Below are 18,368 nucleotides of genomic sequence, written 5' to 3' on the forward strand. Positions count from 1 at the left end.
GTCATCTGTCATTACCCTGCAGTGGGAACAACAAAGGTGACACATTTCCTACTTTCTTACTTCTAGTCCTTTGAGGATTAGCAACCTTTAACCGTTGTTATCAGTTTGACCCTGACAATAAGTTGCGCAAAGGAACATGTTCAACCCCTTTCTGACTCATCCCCATCCAGCCTTCGTTTACTTAGGAATGCACATGGCAAATTGCTTTTTCTTTCTTCCTTCAGCACAGTGTCTGTTGGAGTATTTTGCTGGAGAAAAAAAGGAGTTCCCGTAGTATGGCTTTATCTCTGGCTGTCTTGCTGGGAGAACAGGGAAGAGGCAGGTTGACAATCAGGGTATCAGCATTAATTTAGAAATTTCCTTTTTCCCCACATACTTTCGACCATCTTTTCAGCATTATCATTATAGATAACGTTAACTTTCTGCCGTTAATGGCCTTGGCCAGCTTTCATTTACATTTGTAGTTTCTATTCCGCATGCTCAAGCATGTGCAGAATGCTGCTGCACAGTTCCTGCTTTTAAAGAAAAACCTCAGAGATGGTTAATATCTCCTTTGCTTTTGAAACACTTGACTTGGTCTTGATAATGATTTGATAATGTCTATCACGGGAAGGATCTGTGGTACTCAATCTGGGGCTTAAAAACACCCCTAGGACACAAGGGTGCCTACAGATCAGGCTAAATGGTTAGGAAGATCATAGTTATGTTGAAAAGAGAGGTTATTGCCACATAATTGCCATTATATAATCAATTGGCAAAGGACCTTGTGAAAAAAAACAAGGTTGAGTGTGTTTTCCTTCTTGTTGTGGAAAACAATAGGAGAGGATGAGGTGTTAATAATAATTTCATGACCTTCCAGCTGGCAAATTGTGAGGCAATTCCATCCTGCCTCCCGGTGATTTGAGATGCCTCATTATGCGCCTGTGCTTGCCCAGACGCTCCGTGTTCGGAGCCCTGTGAATTGGCAGCGACGCAGTATATCCGCAGCATTGTGAAGTTTGGACAGCCTCGAGTAGCCAGTGCCATAAATGTACACCTTGTTTTGCACAGAACAAGGCCTCTGTGCGGTATATACAGTCTTGTCTGCATAACAGCGTGAAAAAAGACTTGATTTCACTGGAAAACTTAAGCAGGAAGATGAAGGGAGATGGCAAGAATTCAGGGAAGATCTTGACAGAACTAAGAGAATTTAGGGGGAAAAATTAACAAAACAGTTTGAAGTGTAAGGAGTTTGTCAGGGGTTTATATGTGTGAAAGTAAGTGGACCAGAAGTGCAGTTTTATGACAGAGCCCAAACCAGCTCTAATCCCCATGCCGTCGGGATGTACCAGCCTGCAGCTATATTCACAGTAAGAAGTCAGGCCTCACCAGAGCTCTCAGGTTGCAACTGAAGCCACCACACTGCTTTTTACAGCTGACCACATGAAAACGAGCATAATTTGTATCCAGGCTATCACTTTGGGCTGAGCAACAGCAAAGGTTTTGGAGATGCCCAGTCTTGACTGACTGAGGGCTTCTTTGCAGCGGGGCTTGCTCTGGAGCAGCCATTGCTGATGAGCTGCCTGTGTGGACACATTTATTATGTAATAAGAGCAATATCCAGGGGGGAAATTTAGAATAGCTGTTCTCCTTTAATAACCTCGCCTTAGTCCAGGTAAATTAATCACAGAATCACAGAATGGTAGGGGTTGGAAGGGACCTCTGAGGATCATCTGGTCCAACCTCCCTGCCAAGGCAGGTTGCACAGGAATGCGTCCAGTCGGGTTTTGAAGGTCCCCAGAGAAGGAGACTCCACAACCTCTCTGGGCAGCCTGTTCCAGTGCTCTATCACCCTCACAGTCAAGAAGTTTTTCCTCATGTTGAGGTGGAACTTCCTGTGCTGCAGTTTGTGCCCATTGCCTCTCATCCTGTCACTGGGCACTACTGAAAAGAGACTGGCTCCATCCTCCTGACAGCCACCCTGCAGAGATTTATAGACATTGATAAGGTCCCCTCTCAGCCTCCTCTTCTCCAGACTAAACAGCCCCAGGTCTCTCAAGCCTTTCCTCATACAAGAGATGTTCCAGTCCCTTAATCATCCTCAGAGCCCTCTGTTGGACTCTCTCCAAAAATTCCCTGTCTCTCTTGAACTGGGGAGCCCCGAACTGGACACAATACTCCAGTATTAAAATCTGCGTAGGCACACAAATACTCCCAACAGGTGGAGAATCTGCATTGTCTGTGAGCCGTACCCCCCCCGCAGAGCTTCAGTCCCACTGCATCCACATGGCAGCGGTACCCCAAAGCTGCGTCTGACCGGCACCCGACCATCGCAGACATCTGTGCAAGCTTATGAATATCGCCAGCTAACAGGAGCGCAGCACAGTACTCCCTCTGATGACTTTTCCCCTGTGTGAAAATGGCAGCTGCTCATGTGGAGGGAAGACAGGAGCTGGGGGATGTCTGGTTAAATGCAGGTTGCTTCAGCACCTGAATTTAATCCTGCCACATTTAGCATAGCACCAGCATTGCACTGGGATGCCCATCCACAGTGAAACAGGAAGACTCCATGTTCTGTCATCTTCCTTATGCGACAGCAGTGATCGTAGTCACTGGTTTTAATTGCATTAAAACAGTTGCATTCATTTTTTTTCTCAAAAGCTTCTCATTTCAAGTTAAATCTTTGTGTGGACAAGTCCTATAAATCAAAAAGTCTTAAACATCTGTTTTTCTGCATTTCTATGATCCCACCATACACAAGCTTCCCTCCTTAAACCACTTGGAACATAGGAAAAACATACTGTGTCAGGCCAACAGTCCATCTAATCCAATGTCCAGTCAGTAGCAATGACTAATAAAAGATGCTAAGAAGGAGGATAAGTACTATAGAGTAAGACGTATAGAAGTACCTCACGTCTTGATTATTTTCCTTTATATCTCAAAAATTTAGAAAAAAAATGAAGCGAATGTGGAGCTTCACCAGGAAGATGACTTTGGATTCTCCTTGAGGTGACCTTTTTTTTTAAATACCTTGTTCTCAGGTATGTGGCATATTCTTTGTTTGTTTGTTTGTTTTCAGGAAAAAATCTATTAGCTCAGAAATAAAGTTAAGGCACTATTAACATTTAAATGTTAAAACAAAAGTAAAAAAATCTAAGCATCAGACTGACTGCTTAAAGTTTTGAATTATATGCCCAGGCATGTAACATCTGTAACAGAGAAAGCCATGCAAAATATGCATTTCTCTTTCAAATTCCCCATTTACTCACACAGGAGATGGGATTGTGAAGTTACACTCATTACTATTTTACTGCATTACAGTCTTAAAATGAAAGTGAACATTAGAGGGCAAATGTTCTACTTGGCTTAAAAATGAAAGCTTAAGGGTAGAAAGCAAGCACCTTTAATTCTGTCACTCTATTCTTATTCACTATATCTTATTCACTACATCTTTAGTGAAGATTGATACAGTATGAACGGTACTACCACACTAGACTGTCTACACTTAGACACCTTTATCTGCTACCTAACATCTTCCTTACAAGCAGCTGAACCTTTAATTTTATGAGGATGTAATTGTACATTCTTTTCAAGAGTTATCAGTTAGTCGTTACCTCCCAGGAGCATGCCAGAGCTCATTTGTTCTTACTTGAACCACTGATATTCTAGGCTTAAAAGCAGCACAAATAAAAACAGTGACCAGCTTCTGGTAAACGAGCAATTCTCATTATGCATGGTTATGCGTTATGTGATGAATCTATCAACCTGGTTTTCCACAAGCTCTCCTAGACACACATGCTGGCAAAGTCAGCAAAAAAATGTGCCATGGAATGACAAAGGTCTGCCTGTGACCAAATACCTGCTGAGTGCATTAAATCCACATCAGAAGAGTGCTGAGGTCTCCTAAGTGAGATGCAAAGGAGTTGATCAGCTCTGATCTGTTGCAAGATTCATCCACTGTTTCAACTTCTTTTTTCCTCCCAGGAGACTTTCTAGTCTTGGTGCTTCCTATCTCTTTCTTCCTTTTCTCTTTCTCCTTTCTTTCAGTCTCTTACACTCTAGACAATGCCCGCCTCTTTTAAAGTCTCTCCGTGCTGCACTCTTCCTATTTTGTCTCAACAATATTTTGCTTTTCTCACTGTTTGATCTTCAGATGCCTTTGGACCTGTACTGTACTATTTGTTCTTCACCTTTTTCCTGTTTCATATTCCATTTACAGTCTCCAGTTTTAACTGTGCTTAAACACTTCCTGTACTCTTCTCACCAGTGTAAATGCAAGGGAATGCCGTCAGTAAAATGGCATAAAACCCAGGGCTAAGGTGGGATCTCATCAATGTGTAAAAGTGCCTGAGGGGTGGGTGCAAAGAGCCAGGCTCTTTTCAGTGGTGCCCAGTGACAGGACCAGAGACAGTGGGCACAAACTGAAACACAGGGAGGCTCTGTCTGAACATAAGGAAACACTTTTTCACTGTGAGGATGACAGAGCACTGGCGCAGGTTACCCAGAGAGGTTGTAGCATCTCCATTTTTGGCGATATTCAAAGGCCATCCTGCACAACTCGCTCTGGGTGGCCCTGCTTGAGTAGGGGGGTTGGACAAGGTCATCTCCAGAGGTCCCTTCCCACCTCAGCCATTCTGGGATTCTGAAATCAGCTCTGCTTAACTTTGTATTTGAAGCTGATAGAAAGTTACTTCCCTCCAAGAAGTAGAGTGGAGTCACAGATCTTTCTGTGTGAGCTGTGACACAGCTGCACATTATTGCTCTTGGAGAACTGGAGGTAGAGACACAGATTTGCTGGCAGGCTGGGACTTAGGGAGTTGGATACCATGAGTGCAGAGTCAGCCATTTCACTCCACTGTAAATGGACCTTTTCCTCCCACCTGTAAAAACGCGGTAGCTGCTATATTGCCACCAGGAATAAGTAGCCCTTGAGTTTGAAGGTTGTGGCTGGCAGCAGTCAGCTCTTGCTCATATAGATCTGTGAGCTTATTTAAGGGATGCTTATAACAGATGTTGAGTCACACAGCATGACAGGTAGTAAATGAGTGCAGATTATTAAAGTAATTTTAGGTCATTTTCTCCACGTCTGCCCAGTGGATTGTTAATGGAAATTAGGGGCTCCACAACAGCCACTATCAGTTAAACTGTCACTACTGGGACACGTTCTCTGTCAGCCTCACTAATTCTAACACGGTGTTGTGACACAAGGGTGAGAAGAAAATAGAGTCAGTTATTCACAGTGACCCATTTGACTTTCTTTTGGCAGCAACAAATGCTGTGACACTATGCATTTCTTTTCTCAGGATCTTCTAAGAACTTCAGAATGAACATTTCCAGATGTTACTTCTGCTTATTTATGATTGCTTCTGTGCCGTGAAGTCAAATGTTCACTCTGGGTTTGCCGGACAGGACTGAGAGCAATATCAAATTGCTGTGTTTAAGGCAGCTTGCCTCAAGAAAAGCAAAACCTTTGAGAAATCGTAGTAAATCTTTGTATTTGATTCCTCACAGTGTTTGGAGTTAGAAGTCAGCACTGAAATGTGGTGGTTTCAGCAAGGCCTCTCTTTCTTGCCTGTGGCTTTGGTTGTTTGGTCAGCTGCATCTTTTGTGTTTTCCTACATTACTGCAATCGTCCTACACCACGTCGACCCTTTGGTGCCCTACATCAGGTCAGTACTGTTCATACTGTATCATAGTACTGAATTGGCCTCTCACTCGTGAATTCTTCCCCAACTCCAAACTTTAAACAGAAGTTCTTACCTAACAGCTCCAGTGCTAAAGTTACTAGCTGTTTATAGTTATTTGTGTGTAACTATTTAAAGCTGTCTATTTTTGTGCAAAAGTCTAACCTTTAAGCTGTGGGTCTCTGAATATATGCTTAAAATGACGATGAACAAGAAAACTGGGGGTGCATGTCCAACCCTCTGTTCAGAGTAAAGTGTCTTGCTGTCACTAGGTTTTGTTGCACCAGTAAATCCATACTAGAATCTATGTTCCCAAATGCATTGCATCAGGGCTGTACATATGACCTTAGTTTTGGTCTTTTGGCTTTCCAGGTTCTTCATTTTTCCAGTTTCAATATTCTTTATTCACCTTTTATGGAATCAAGATCAATATAAAAGGAATAGTTATACCAAGTATATTCATTCCTTGTTCTAATGATAGTATGTCTCTGCCATGCTTATTTCTACAGTCCTAGAAACTAGCACAATATAGTTTAAGTAATGAAAAATTCAGTGAAAAATATCTGGGAGGGTTTTTTCACAAACCTGTTTCTTATGGTTCCTTTGTAGACTGAAATACGTAAAGTTGTGTTGCAAGTATTTTGAGTATAGATAGATACGTATCACTCCATTTATCTCTTCCAGTGATACAGGGACAATACCACCTGAAAGATGCTTATTTGGGATCATGTTAAATATTTCGGCTTTCTTGGGTGAGTATAGAAAGCTGTCCTTTGTGAACGGCAGGCAGCTCTGGAAGGCACACAGCTTTAAATGATTTAATTTCCTTATTCAGATCATTAATCAGCCTATAATTCTCAGTCAAAAACTAAATTCTAAGCAATCAATCTTAACTCTTTTAAGCAAAGTGTATGTCAGGGATGTTATCTACAAAGCCAGCATGACAATTGCAGACTCCAGAATGCCAAAATGCATTTAAAAAACCACAACAGACTAGTAAAAGAAATAGAAATGCAAATTCAAGGTAGTCACCTAATTTGTGCTGCGATTATGGAGAGGGGGAAAAACAACCTAGTGTGTCTTTCAAATGAAAGAGATCAGAAAAATCTAGTAAGTTGCTTTGTTTACCATTGTATTATTTCAGTTTTGACTTCCAGATTCTCAATTTTCCTATTTCAGTGTACCATCAGACAGTTTTTGTATTTTAAATAATTGCATCTTCCCAGTTAAAAAAGGACAGTCTACTCGTCAGCTGAAAATCTTACTGCATTTGCGTTCTTCATTTACAGGTATGGCTACCATGTATGTCCGTTATAAACAAGTTTACGCTTTGAATCCAGAAAAATCCAAGATCATCAAGCTTAATAAGATTGGCCTTACACTAGGATTGATGAGCTGTTTTGGACTTTGCATTATTGCAAATTTCCAGGTTTGTGCTTTGCTTGCAATGTTCTGAAGCTGTCTGGAGTTGTGTGTTTGTTTACCGAGATACTTGATAAAATGGGGATTTTACTGAAAGCAAAACTTTTTAGGGCAAACCTGTTTTTTTTTTAATTCCCTACAGAAAACCATTAAAAAGATAAGATTTGGTTTAGAATTTCTCACTCATTTCTTATTTGCTTTATCCACTGGGACTTGTGAGCAGCCATTCATGAAAGTCCAAAACATTAAGAAACCTGTAACTTTTGCAGAAAGCAAATTCATCTTGCATCTCCTTATAGGAGACTTGAAAGCACTAGCTTTCAGGTTAAAAGACCACAACTCTATTGTATTTTGACTGAAGAGAATCAAGTGTTAAATAGTCAAAAATTGTTAGAACAAGAAGTAAAGCCAATAAACACACCCAAGCCCACAAGAAGTCCAGCTCTGAAAAATCTACCTTCTTAGGTATGTTTCCCTTCAAACCTGCGCAGTTCTTGAAAATACTGCAGTGCCAACCAGCTTTTGAATTTCTCCCTCCCAATGTCTCTATTTTTCCCCCTCCTCAATACTTTGTTTTTCTAAAATCTGATATTCTCACATGTCGCACCATCAGCAGGACCACATTCTGCATCATTGGCTGTTACATGCAAGACAGTTGTGCATTTGCCAGCCACATATTAAGTAGCAGCTGGGTTTTTCGGGGTCTGTAGCAGTGCCTTCAGCCACTAGAGGCTGCAGTGTCACCTTGGTCTCCTGCTGGATTAGGGCCAGGGAAGAGCAAAGAGGAAAAGCTCCTGTAAAGCTCCACCTTTTTCCCCTCTCCTTTTCCCCTGGCACAGCTCTCCAAGTGCTTCAGCAGCCCCTGTCTTAGAAACCTCAGCACACTCATTTAGGGGTGGTTGTTTTTCTTGTGGAGGCCTCAATCTACTTTTTTCTAGAACCCTAGTTATGCCCTAAGCTCACAACCTCCCCTACCACACTCACCAAGTGAAAGCCTCCAGGCTGTGTTCAACTCCATGATTTCCCTCCAGCACTGGTCAAGAGAGGGTATATCTACTTTCTGTAGATTTCAAAATAATCAAAATATAGAAAGTGCATGTTAATTTGTTAACTAGTCTGTGTAACACTTGAGCAAGATAAAAATTGGAAGATCACACATCCAAGTGATGCTGAGGACTGGTTGAGGGCCACCCTAGAGGCAAAAGGACCTAAAGTCCCCTGGAATCCACTAGTTACTGAAGACAACTGAGGTGTGAAAATACACAGAGATGAACAAAGGGGATATGAGAACAGCCATCACGCAGAGGGCTTCAGACAGCTCTCACTGCTGGGAATCAAAGCAGTAGCACAGGGCTTATCCTCATGGGAGATTTAATTCATGCTGTTCAGCCAGTACTATTGCTTTATTCTAGCTGTGGCTATGACTTCCTCTCATACAGGACAAAGATTTCTCTCTGATGCCGCCTCATCGCTGAACAGTACATGATTTTGGAGCACACGCCTTTGCAACTTGGTTATTCACTGTTTAAATATAAATTCCCACCTCTGTTATGCTGGGGATGCAACACTTGAAATTCATTTGTGCACGTAAAGTGCACATGGAGGTTGTGAGGAAAGGGTGACTCCAATTCCTGATCTTAATAGTTACTCAGTAAAATACACAGTCTCATGCTTTAGGGCATAAAAGATCACCTGCACGACTGGAGTGCAAGGGAGGCTGCCAGGCCTTGCACTGCACAACCGACATAGTCAGATAACACTGATATAGTTAGTGTTAAAGATAACACTTTCTAGTTTCTGTCTTTGGGTACTGTGCTTAGCCAGGGATGAGAGGAAAGGACTGAACACAACATGATTTTTCAGGACATAAATTTTAAGTTGGGTTGTTTTTCTTGGAATAACTTCTAGTTTTAGTGATTTTTACTATTTGACAGTTGATTCTCCTATTTTTATGTTAAGAAGTATTACTTCTTGATTCAACCTTGGTCCCTCTGAGTATTCAAAGATACTAATTTGACAAACAAGGCTTATTCAAACTAGAGTAATTCAGAGAAGCACTAAACCTCATTATTTTTAATCCCATTTTGGTTACTAGAACTGTGTCGTGTTTATCCTGTGTTGCATTATCTTTCATAGATGTACAGATTCCTGAGATAGAAATGCTCAGTAGATAGCCTGTTGTCACTCATTACCTGCCCAGCTGCAGGGATTCCTTCATCCAGTCTCTGTATTACTGTCCATTATGGCTAATGAGAACAGCTTTTACAAATTCCTGTAGTTAAGATGTAGCTGTGACCTGTAACTTAGCCACAAGAACTTAACAAAAGCAGCAATGCAGAGGCCTGGTAGGTGCTCGCTTCCAGCTAAGTCTGTATGGGGTTTCCAAGGAAAATCTCCTAAGTACTAGCACGTTCCAGAACCGCTTAGCTTGGGATGTGAGAAGGTAATTGAGTGGGTGGAGTGACAAAGGTTTACAGCAGAAAATTGTTCTGAGAGTTTAAAATGAAACCAGGTTCCATACAAGCAGTGCTTTCTTTACTGTACTACATACACGTGGTTGGAGCCTGCCTGACATTTGGAGTAGGGGCCATTTATATGCTGGTTCAGACCATCCTATCCTACCTGATGCAGCCAGAAGTTCACAGCAAAGACATCTTTTGGATCCGTCTGACCCTGTTACTCTGGTGTTGTTCAAGCATTGTGAGCAGTATCCTTTTGCTGTGCAGCGTCACCACAAAACAGAGCAGCCTTCACAAATGACAGTATTTGCATCTACATTAATTTAAGCTACTAGTGTGAAAGGCTGTGCCACAGGAGGCCTGTCATCTTTACATGTACAGCTTGTATCGTGCTATCTATTCATATTCTGTATTGCAACCTGGGAACTTCAGGAGAAGAGGGAACCATCAGGTTAAGCCCACAAGTGAGTCACTGGATAACAAAAAAGGGCAAGAGGGATGGTTACCACCCTTTCACTTCTCCTTTCGTTCTGCACCCCAGAGACTGAAAATGGCAAAATAAGAGCTCATCACAGAGAGGTCTGACACAGGTTATGAAAGGTGAGGAGAAAGGGAAGCGTACTTAAGAGATGGGTGGTTTTAATGGGGGGAAAAAAGCCATAAAAGTGTTCCCTGGTGACAGGAATGCTGCAGCAAGTTTTATAGTTGGATACAACTAAAAGAGAAGTCTAGAATGTAGCACAAGAGAAAAATACTACTAACCTAACCATGCACAGCAGTGCTGCACTGTGCCAGCCGGCTCCCAGAGCAGCTTTAAAGTGCTGGCATTTGTCAGAGAGACAATTCTGAAGCGTAATGCCAAGGTTGAGTCAGAAGAGACATCTGACCTCTGATCTCCTCCCCTGCCCATCCTATAGTTCAAAAGACAAGACATTTCTGACCAGCATTCCCTACAACCTTCTCTTGGCTCTGGAATCCATCATCTCCCTTAACTTTTCATTCTGAGTGCTGGAAGCAGCTGTGGGTTTTACAGAAATTTTTTCTGTAAAATTTTTTCAAACCCACCCAGAAAGAGAGGCCTTTTTGCTGTCCAGGGTCATTTAACAATCAGGAATCTGAACCACAGCAGTTCCTCTACTCACCCCGATGGACCTGAACGTTGTGATTTGAAAATTATGACTCAGTTTGGTGTCAAACAGGACTACAACACTAAAGCTTTCGAATTTACATTCCAAAGACATGAGTGCAAAATCATTGCTTAAGTGCTCTCCTTTCTGCAGCTAAATCAACGCCACCAAATTAACGCCCACTAATTCTACTTATTTCCTGGCTGGCAGCCAAAACCAATACTAAACCATACACCCCATTTACCAGCAACAGAGCGTCTCCCGTCTCTGCTACCGGCAAGATTATATCATCTATACTAGTCACATGAGAAGCGATAGTCAGGGCACAGGCTGGTTATCTATAAAGAAGCAAGAAGGACCCTTACCTGCTGAGGAGACTTGACACAGAGCAAGGAAGTCATCTGTGAGACTTAGAGAAAGAAATTCACTCGCAGAAATTTTTGGTGCTAGCAACAAACAAGATTTTCAGCTCTGAACAGCCAAATACAATTGAGGAAGACTAAAACAGAACAATATGATCTGCTGCAAGTTAAAAGCCTTTTACAGATGCCAAAAACCCACAAACCCCAAATCTGTAGAGGTGGTCTAACCAAAATTAGAGGGAAGTAAAGCTGTAGAAATAATATATACATATATAAGTATGGAAGGGGAAGAAAAGGGAAATTGTTAAGAGTATTTTTCTAAATTAACAGCTCATAATGTAATAAGGGAAAAGACGGTAACAAGGAGAAGTCTGTGGCCATAGGTGAAATGGTGTAACTGGTATTGGAGGACAGAAGGAAACATACATTTTGTATCAGCCATAGCATGGCCAGCAGGAGTCGGGAAGTGATTGTACCCCTGTACTCTGGTACACTGTACACTGGTGAGGCTGCACCTCGAATACTGTGTTCAGTTTTGGGCCCCTCACTAGCAGGTAAGACATTGAGGTGCTGAAGCGTGTCCAGAGAAGGGCAAGGAAGCTGGTGAGGGGTCTGGAGCACAAGTCTGATGAGGAGCGGCTGAGGGAACTGGGGGTGTTCAGTCTGGAGAAGAGGAGGCTGAGGGGAGACCTTATCACTCTCTACAACTACCTGAAAGGGGGTTGTAGCGATGTGGGTGTCAATCCCTTCTTCCAAGTAACAAGCAATAGGACAAGAGGAAATGGCCTCAAGGTACACCAGGGGAGGTTTAGATTGGATGTTAGGAAAAATTTCTTCACCGAAATATGGTTGTCAAGCCCAGGGAAGTGGTGGAGTCACCGTGCCTGGAGGTATTTAAAAGATGTGGAAATGTAGCGCTTGCGGGTTTAGCAGTAGACTTGGCAGCACTAGGTTAACTGTGGGACTCGGTGATCTTAAAAGATCTTTTCCAACCTAAATGAGTCCATAAAAATACTCCTGATCTTCTGCTGGAGTGAAACAGCAGAATTGTCAACACAGAAAGAGCAAAGCAGTTAATTACCCACTCTGTAACGAGGGGAGAATGGGAGCCATTTATTTTTTTGTCACTTTGATTAAATTCTTTCCATTGCAGTAGTAACTCAGGGAGGTAACTAAAGCTTACCTTTAAGTACATTTTAATTAGCAGAGAATTGGGTATCTTGCATTCAGATCAGTAACCAGAGCTCCCTGGACCACTCACATCAATTTTTTAATAATCTTTGGAAGTCTGGGTTTTCAAAGACATGTTTGTGCCAGTAAGTTCAGCCTTGTCCACCACCAAAATTAATCTTTCACATCAGGACACTCTTGATATTTAATCTTATTAACAATTGAAGAAGTTAATATCTTAATTCTATGAAAATCAGATCTATAACTTAACGCTCCAAGCTTCATTTATAAAGGCAGTAGCACTGATGTAGCATACCTTCCCTCTGTAAGATGTTAAAAAAGGGACATCTCAGTCACTCTAGAAGAGGCCCAGATGTCTCATCAAATGAGGAATCATTGTCATGTGGGGTTTTTCCTTGGCTGCTGTACCAAAGCAGTTATCAAACCTTGAGTGAACTAAAAGGGAAACAGAAAAGCTAATAACCCCCTCTGCTGCAAATGATACAGCATTCCAACCTGTAACCCACATATCAAGTGATTCTTCTCAGGTGGCTGAGAAGTTGAAAAGCAATCAGAAAAGGCAGTCTCAACACTATTAGCCTGGAAAATACCACTAGAAAAAATTCAAAATGCTAAGTAAGTATTCCCATTTGATCGTAGTTTAAGTGCTTTCATAAGGACATTATGTTTGATCAATGAGGTATAAGAAGATACAGCATACAGAAAACAAAGATAATCAATTTAGATTAGTATTAACCTTTCCATGTGACAGTAACTAGTAATTTGGAACAACCTACAGGTTGAAGGGAATGATGTGAAAGAGTCCATGTCACCATTACTGTTCATTATGCTGAGAAGACCTTGTGGAAAACACAGAGAGATCTCCTTACAGCCTCAGCTTGACACAATCCAGAGCCAAGTGTGAAATTTACAGGTTGCTCATTCTTGGTCTTGAATCTTCCTTAACATATTTCTTTACAGTGTTTGTTTCCTCAGTTGTCTTATACAGTGGCCTCTATGGAACTAATATAGTGCAGAAGTTGCACTGGGACCCACAGGAAAGAGTAAGTGACTGAGTGGAGAAAATAAACAGAGAACAAAAACGAGCTATATTATTTCCAGTGATAAATGCATCTGGGAGCTCACTGTAGTTGTGTACACGTACTTGGGATGGGAGAGGACAAGTGAGCTTTACCAGCTAAGCCAGTATGCAGCTACTTGCCAAAGTGCTGCTCTGAGCAAAACGTTTGCAGCGTCAAGTGTTATTTTAAATTAATCTTGCTCACAGGCAGTAGAACTGTCTCAACAAGTTGTCAAACTACCAACCTGTCTGGTCTGCGATTCCCAGTCACTGTTACATGGTAACTGTAAATAACAAATCTCACATGCCAGCTGGTTGCGGTGAAGCAGAGTTCCTGACTTCTACTGTGTGGGCATCTGGTGGAGTCAGGAGGAGAAAAAGGCCAAAGGATACAAGTGACAGAGCTGCCACTGAAGTGATAAGTGCTGGGCACAGAGGGATCCCAAATGGAACAGACAAAGGGCATATAGGTCTTAACAGCTCTGCCTAGCACCTCCATATCCTCTCCAGGCACTGCTAGAGGTAATATGCAGGCTGGTTTTGAGGGCTTTTCAAGGGCTTTTTTTGAGGCTAATTTTGAGGGCTCCCTTTATTTAAAGCATAAGGAGCCTCTCAGAAGTCTACTTACATCCAAAGGAGGGCCTTGAACCCTACTTTTTTAAAGTTTTGCTGTTGGTCACGCCAAGCTCCTGATTGAGCTTTCAGGTTTTGCAGCTGGCTATTAAATTCCCAGTGGGAGTCATCCCAGTTGTGTGGAGCAGATGTTTTCCTGGTCATTCTCACTCTCCTGCTGAGTTCAGCACCTCATTCTTAGAGAATCCAGATAAGCCAAGAAATTTTGCTCTCCGGAGGGAATAGCTGTGGATGCGGGATGTCATACGTGCAAGCCATCTTTGTACCATTGCAGGTTCAAGAGGAGCTTTTCACACTGATGGTTGTTTTTTTGTCCCCCCCCTCACTTTTACACAGGGCTACACAGCTCACATCATCAGTACCGTCTCGGAGTGGTCGTTAGCATTGTCCTTCCTCAGCTTTTTCCTCACCTATATCCGTGACTTTCAGGTAAAATGAAGTTAACATTAAGTGCTCTGCTTCTCCAGGCTCTAAACAGCCTGACACCGTGCAAGAGGGGCTGCATTCTGTTATCAGTCATGAAGGCTGAAGAACTTGTAGCACGAAGAGCATTAAGCAGTGCTCTCTCCCTCAGTAGGATTTGCCCCTACTGCGTTAACACACAGACTCCAGCATCAGGCTAGCTTTAACCAGCTTCACTTGCGAGATCTGTCACAGTCACAGCAGACATTTGCTTTAGGATCACAAGGCAAACGATGGAGTCAGTCCAGGAGAACAGCTTGGGAGTCAGGCTTGTGGTTCTGGAGCCAATCTGCATTTTGGTGTTTCATCCAACTACTGAAATTGCCCATGCTGAGACAGCAACAAGCCTGCTAACTTGATTTTTCTTTCCTTTTTCCCACATAGAAAATTTCCCTGCGTGCAGTTGTCAGCTTGCATGGACAAACTCTTTATAACACACCACATAGCTTTGCGACTGATGAGCAGACACTGCTGATAGCAGGGAGCATCTAATGAAGGTGGAGAGAACATGTTCTCAGCATTACTCAGGAATTTAATAGCAATAATGGTTGAAATTTCTAAGCATTTATTTTATATAAAAAAATTATGAAGTGATTGTATTGTACTTGACATAAAGGGCTTCGCTATTAACCCACACAGCAATGCAAATGTTATCAGTATTGTAAACAAGCCTGTAACATTTCCACACATGCCAATGTCATGACAGAATTAAATGAAGGTTATTAAAGAGTTGTGTCTCCTCATCACTTCCACCACATCCAGCTTCACCTCCCTCAGCCCCTTGTCCTCCTCTCTCCAGTGTTGTGCAGGCCAAGTCCTTTTGGATGCACAGAGCCCCCCAGCCTAGAGCCAGGCTCCAGCCTCATCCTTCCACGCCTGTGGCTCCCTCATTGGGGCAGCTGGGGCTGACCCACAACCTGCATACTCTGCCAGAGCAGGACTCCAGCACCACCTCATCCTTTGAGCAACCCACAAGGAGAGCCCTCTTTAACGCCACAGCTTCCTCGAGAGGACAGGAGACTGTCGATAGCTTGACCAGCTCTCCTCTTGCTGGAAGGGCAGCTGCGCATTTGCTCCTGGGGAGGCGTGACAGGAGCAGCAGCAGGAACAGCAACCTCTGGAGGCTGGTCCAAGGTCAGACCACTCTGCTCTGAACTTCTTCCTTCCCTCCCTCTTCTTGGCAGTTTTTTGAGCTGATGGACAGGTTCATCCAGGAGTCCACATGCAGCGTGTCCCTACTGCACACGTCTAGGGAGACTAGACTACGCAGCCCATGTCCCACTTGCTCGACAGGGATGCACAAACTCTTAACGAGCACAGAGCATAGCGCAACACATGTCCTGGTAGCCTTGATGTCCCTAGCACTCCCCTGAGAGTCCAAGCCAGAAGCCAGCTGCTTGTTCCTCCTGCTGCCTCCAAGAGCTGTTACATGGTGTGGCCAGCCCCTACCCTGATCTTGCAGCTTCTCAGGGTGCTCCAGAGGTTGAGCTCCACAAGGCTTTCGATGCTAGACACTCCAGATGTGTGCCAGGTACTGAGCATTTTCATAGGGACAACCTCCCACACACAATAGTCATGTCCAGACGAAGTCAGAAGCCTTGAAAATATACATTTGCTCTAGTTCTACCAAAGTATAGCAAAGTAATATAGAATATATTACCTACAGAATACATTATCAACAGCTGCCTTTGAGCCCTATTTAGCAGGAATAGCTCAGTTTCCTTCCTAAATTATTGCTCAAGTCTACAGCTACATAAGCTCTGGCATGTGTTTCCTCCCACACCAAAATAGCTTATGCTGGCACCTTCCCTTCCCTGGAGGGGCAGGTAAAGGATCAGAAGAGGAATTTAAGCTGGAGGCCTCCTGGAAATCACAGCAACTGCCCTGGGCAACGTCATTCTCCCAGATTACAATAGGGTGTCTCCATCGCAGTTGTGCTTTATTTGCACTTGCAGCCTGGTTCAGCCCAGTTCAGACAGTTCACATGGTGAAAACAAGCTTTGGAGCCAAAAACCTGCCAAACTACTGAAGCCAGTGGAGTAAGAGGACAAATGGATACAATTAACATGGGGTCACAAAGGCCCCAAGGGCTATATGGCTTTGGGAATATTTCACTGAGTATTATATTTTATCTGCTGATAATCCCTAGGAATCAGGGCCTCCCTGGAGAGTTGCACACTTGGCTATACGCTCTCTAATGATGCAATACGCAAACCCCAGTTTCTGGTTAACTGCCACAACCTAGAAAACATGATGCTTCAGCTAGCAGAAACCCCTTCGCTATGTCTCACTTAAGTCTCATCAGGCAAATGGCTTTACCAGGAGATTGTCACGACAGCAACATACTGCCTTGGGTTTGCAGAGCCCTGACCCCTGCTAGGAAGGAGGGAGGGGAGCCCTTTTCCTGGTACAAAACAGAGAGAAACAAAAACCTCATTCATTCATGCAGCTTCTCCAGAAGGCTCTAGTAGGACCCTGCCTGCTCACAGGGCTTTTCTCTCCTTCCCCTTAGTGCCTGGCACCACCTTCCCTTCATCTCACTCCCACAGATCACCATCAAGCACAGGGAGGTTGTGCCTGACAACCAGCATCAGACAGGCTGCCCCCAGGACCAATTCCTGCTCCAGAAAGACCCAATTTTCTCTGTAGTAGCAGCATTCTGACAAGCCAGCCATGACAGACCAACATCCGAGCAATCAGGAGTCTGAACTCTGGGAAAGCCAAGCTCTACCTAAACTAGCACATTCCCAAGTTTGCAGTTAAAAGCCCACAGTCCCCCCCCAAACCTAGTGCTCCCCCCACCTGCTCAGCACCATTTACTGGGTTTCTCGCTCATTTGCAGATCCACAGATGTTCAACCTCAGAGCAAACTCTTCCCTGTATAACAACCAACTAGGAAAGCCCTCTTCCTCCTCTCTCACCCTCTTCCACAGGGACAGGGATGAGCAGCACTCAGGAACAGCTCCATACTCCTGATGGATGGCTCCAGAGATGTATGACCGCATTGTATCACTGACTCTTTCTCCTCCTTCCCTCCAGTCCCACCAACACAGAAAATTGCTGCCAAGGGCTGAGCCAGGTCCCACCTCTCCTACTGAGGACTTTTGATGGCCAGTCACCCTGCAGGAAATTGGGCACAGTCTGTGCTGGCTGAGGAAAATTTGAAGATTCAAGCAGTCAACTCAAGACCCTCAAGGATCTGCTTCCCTCAGTGCTACAGGACTTCTTGGCTCCTGAGGGCATTAATATACCCTAATTGCCCTGACCAGTCTCACCTGTGACCTCCTCCCACACCTTCTGCCTATGGCCTAAGAGCTCCTTTTGAGCCCAGGCTCCAGCACCCAGTCTGGTCTGAGCTATGTTACAGGTAGACATGCTTTCAGGCTCTGGCTTTATTTTGTGGATAGGCTTCAGACCAAATAGCAGGTAACTTTTCTCCAACCTGATCTGCTCCATGGATTCCGAAGTCCTGCATCCAGTCCTGTCTCCTGCTGCTCCTGACTGAACACCTTGGACAGACCCAGGACCTCATCCATCATCTCAGCTTGCCTGGGGCTGTCCATGGACCCTGTTATCACCACCCTGCTCTGCCTACCTGGCCCAACTCCCTGGTTAGTGAGGGCACTGCCTGTGCCCAAGTGACCCCCAGCTCACCCTTCCTTGCGGGGTAGCCCCACTCCTGCTTCTCCATAACAAGGTGAAATGTTTCAGTCAATTCCCATTGAGTTCATCAGCATTTCCTCGTTAAGGAGTGGCTGCATTCATACTACTTTTCCTTGCCAGTTCCTGTGAACTCGTTCTTCCTCTAGTCCTGGCTGACTGCAGTAAACTTACAGGCTTGGGCTAGAGAAACTACAGCCTGAATGACTGTACTGGGTCTGTCTGAGATGGAGTTAATTTTCCCCATAGCAGCCCTCAGAGTGCTGTGCTGTGTACTGGTAGCTAGAGCGGTGTTGATAACTCACAGAATCACAGAAACACTAGGTTGG

General features: G+C 43.8%; 1 protein-coding gene across 1 annotated transcript; it reads left to right on the forward strand.

Annotated features, from left to right (window-relative positions):
• Nucleotides 1-5,517: 5,517 nt before the first annotated feature.
• Nucleotides 5,518-15,106, forward strand: DRAM2 (DNA-damage regulated autophagy modulator 2). The gene is made up of 7 exons (XM_010293469.1): nt 5,518-5,648; nt 6,348-6,415; nt 6,953-7,110; nt 9,633-9,792; nt 13,185-13,267; nt 14,254-14,346; nt 14,764-15,106. The coding sequence occupies exons 1-7, from the start codon at nt 5,518-5,520 to the stop codon at nt 14,869-14,871; spliced, it is 801 nt and encodes a 266-aa protein (XP_010291771.1). The 3' UTR covers nt 14,872-15,106.
• Nucleotides 15,107-18,368: the final 3,262 nt, after the last annotated feature.

This window comes from Phaethon lepturus, unplaced genomic scaffold (genome assembly GCF_000687285.1).
Source record: "Phaethon lepturus isolate BGI_N335 unplaced genomic scaffold, ASM68728v1 scaffold12248, whole genome shotgun sequence".
Lineage (NCBI taxonomy): Eukaryota > Metazoa > Chordata > Aves > Phaethontiformes > Phaethontidae > Phaethon > Phaethon lepturus.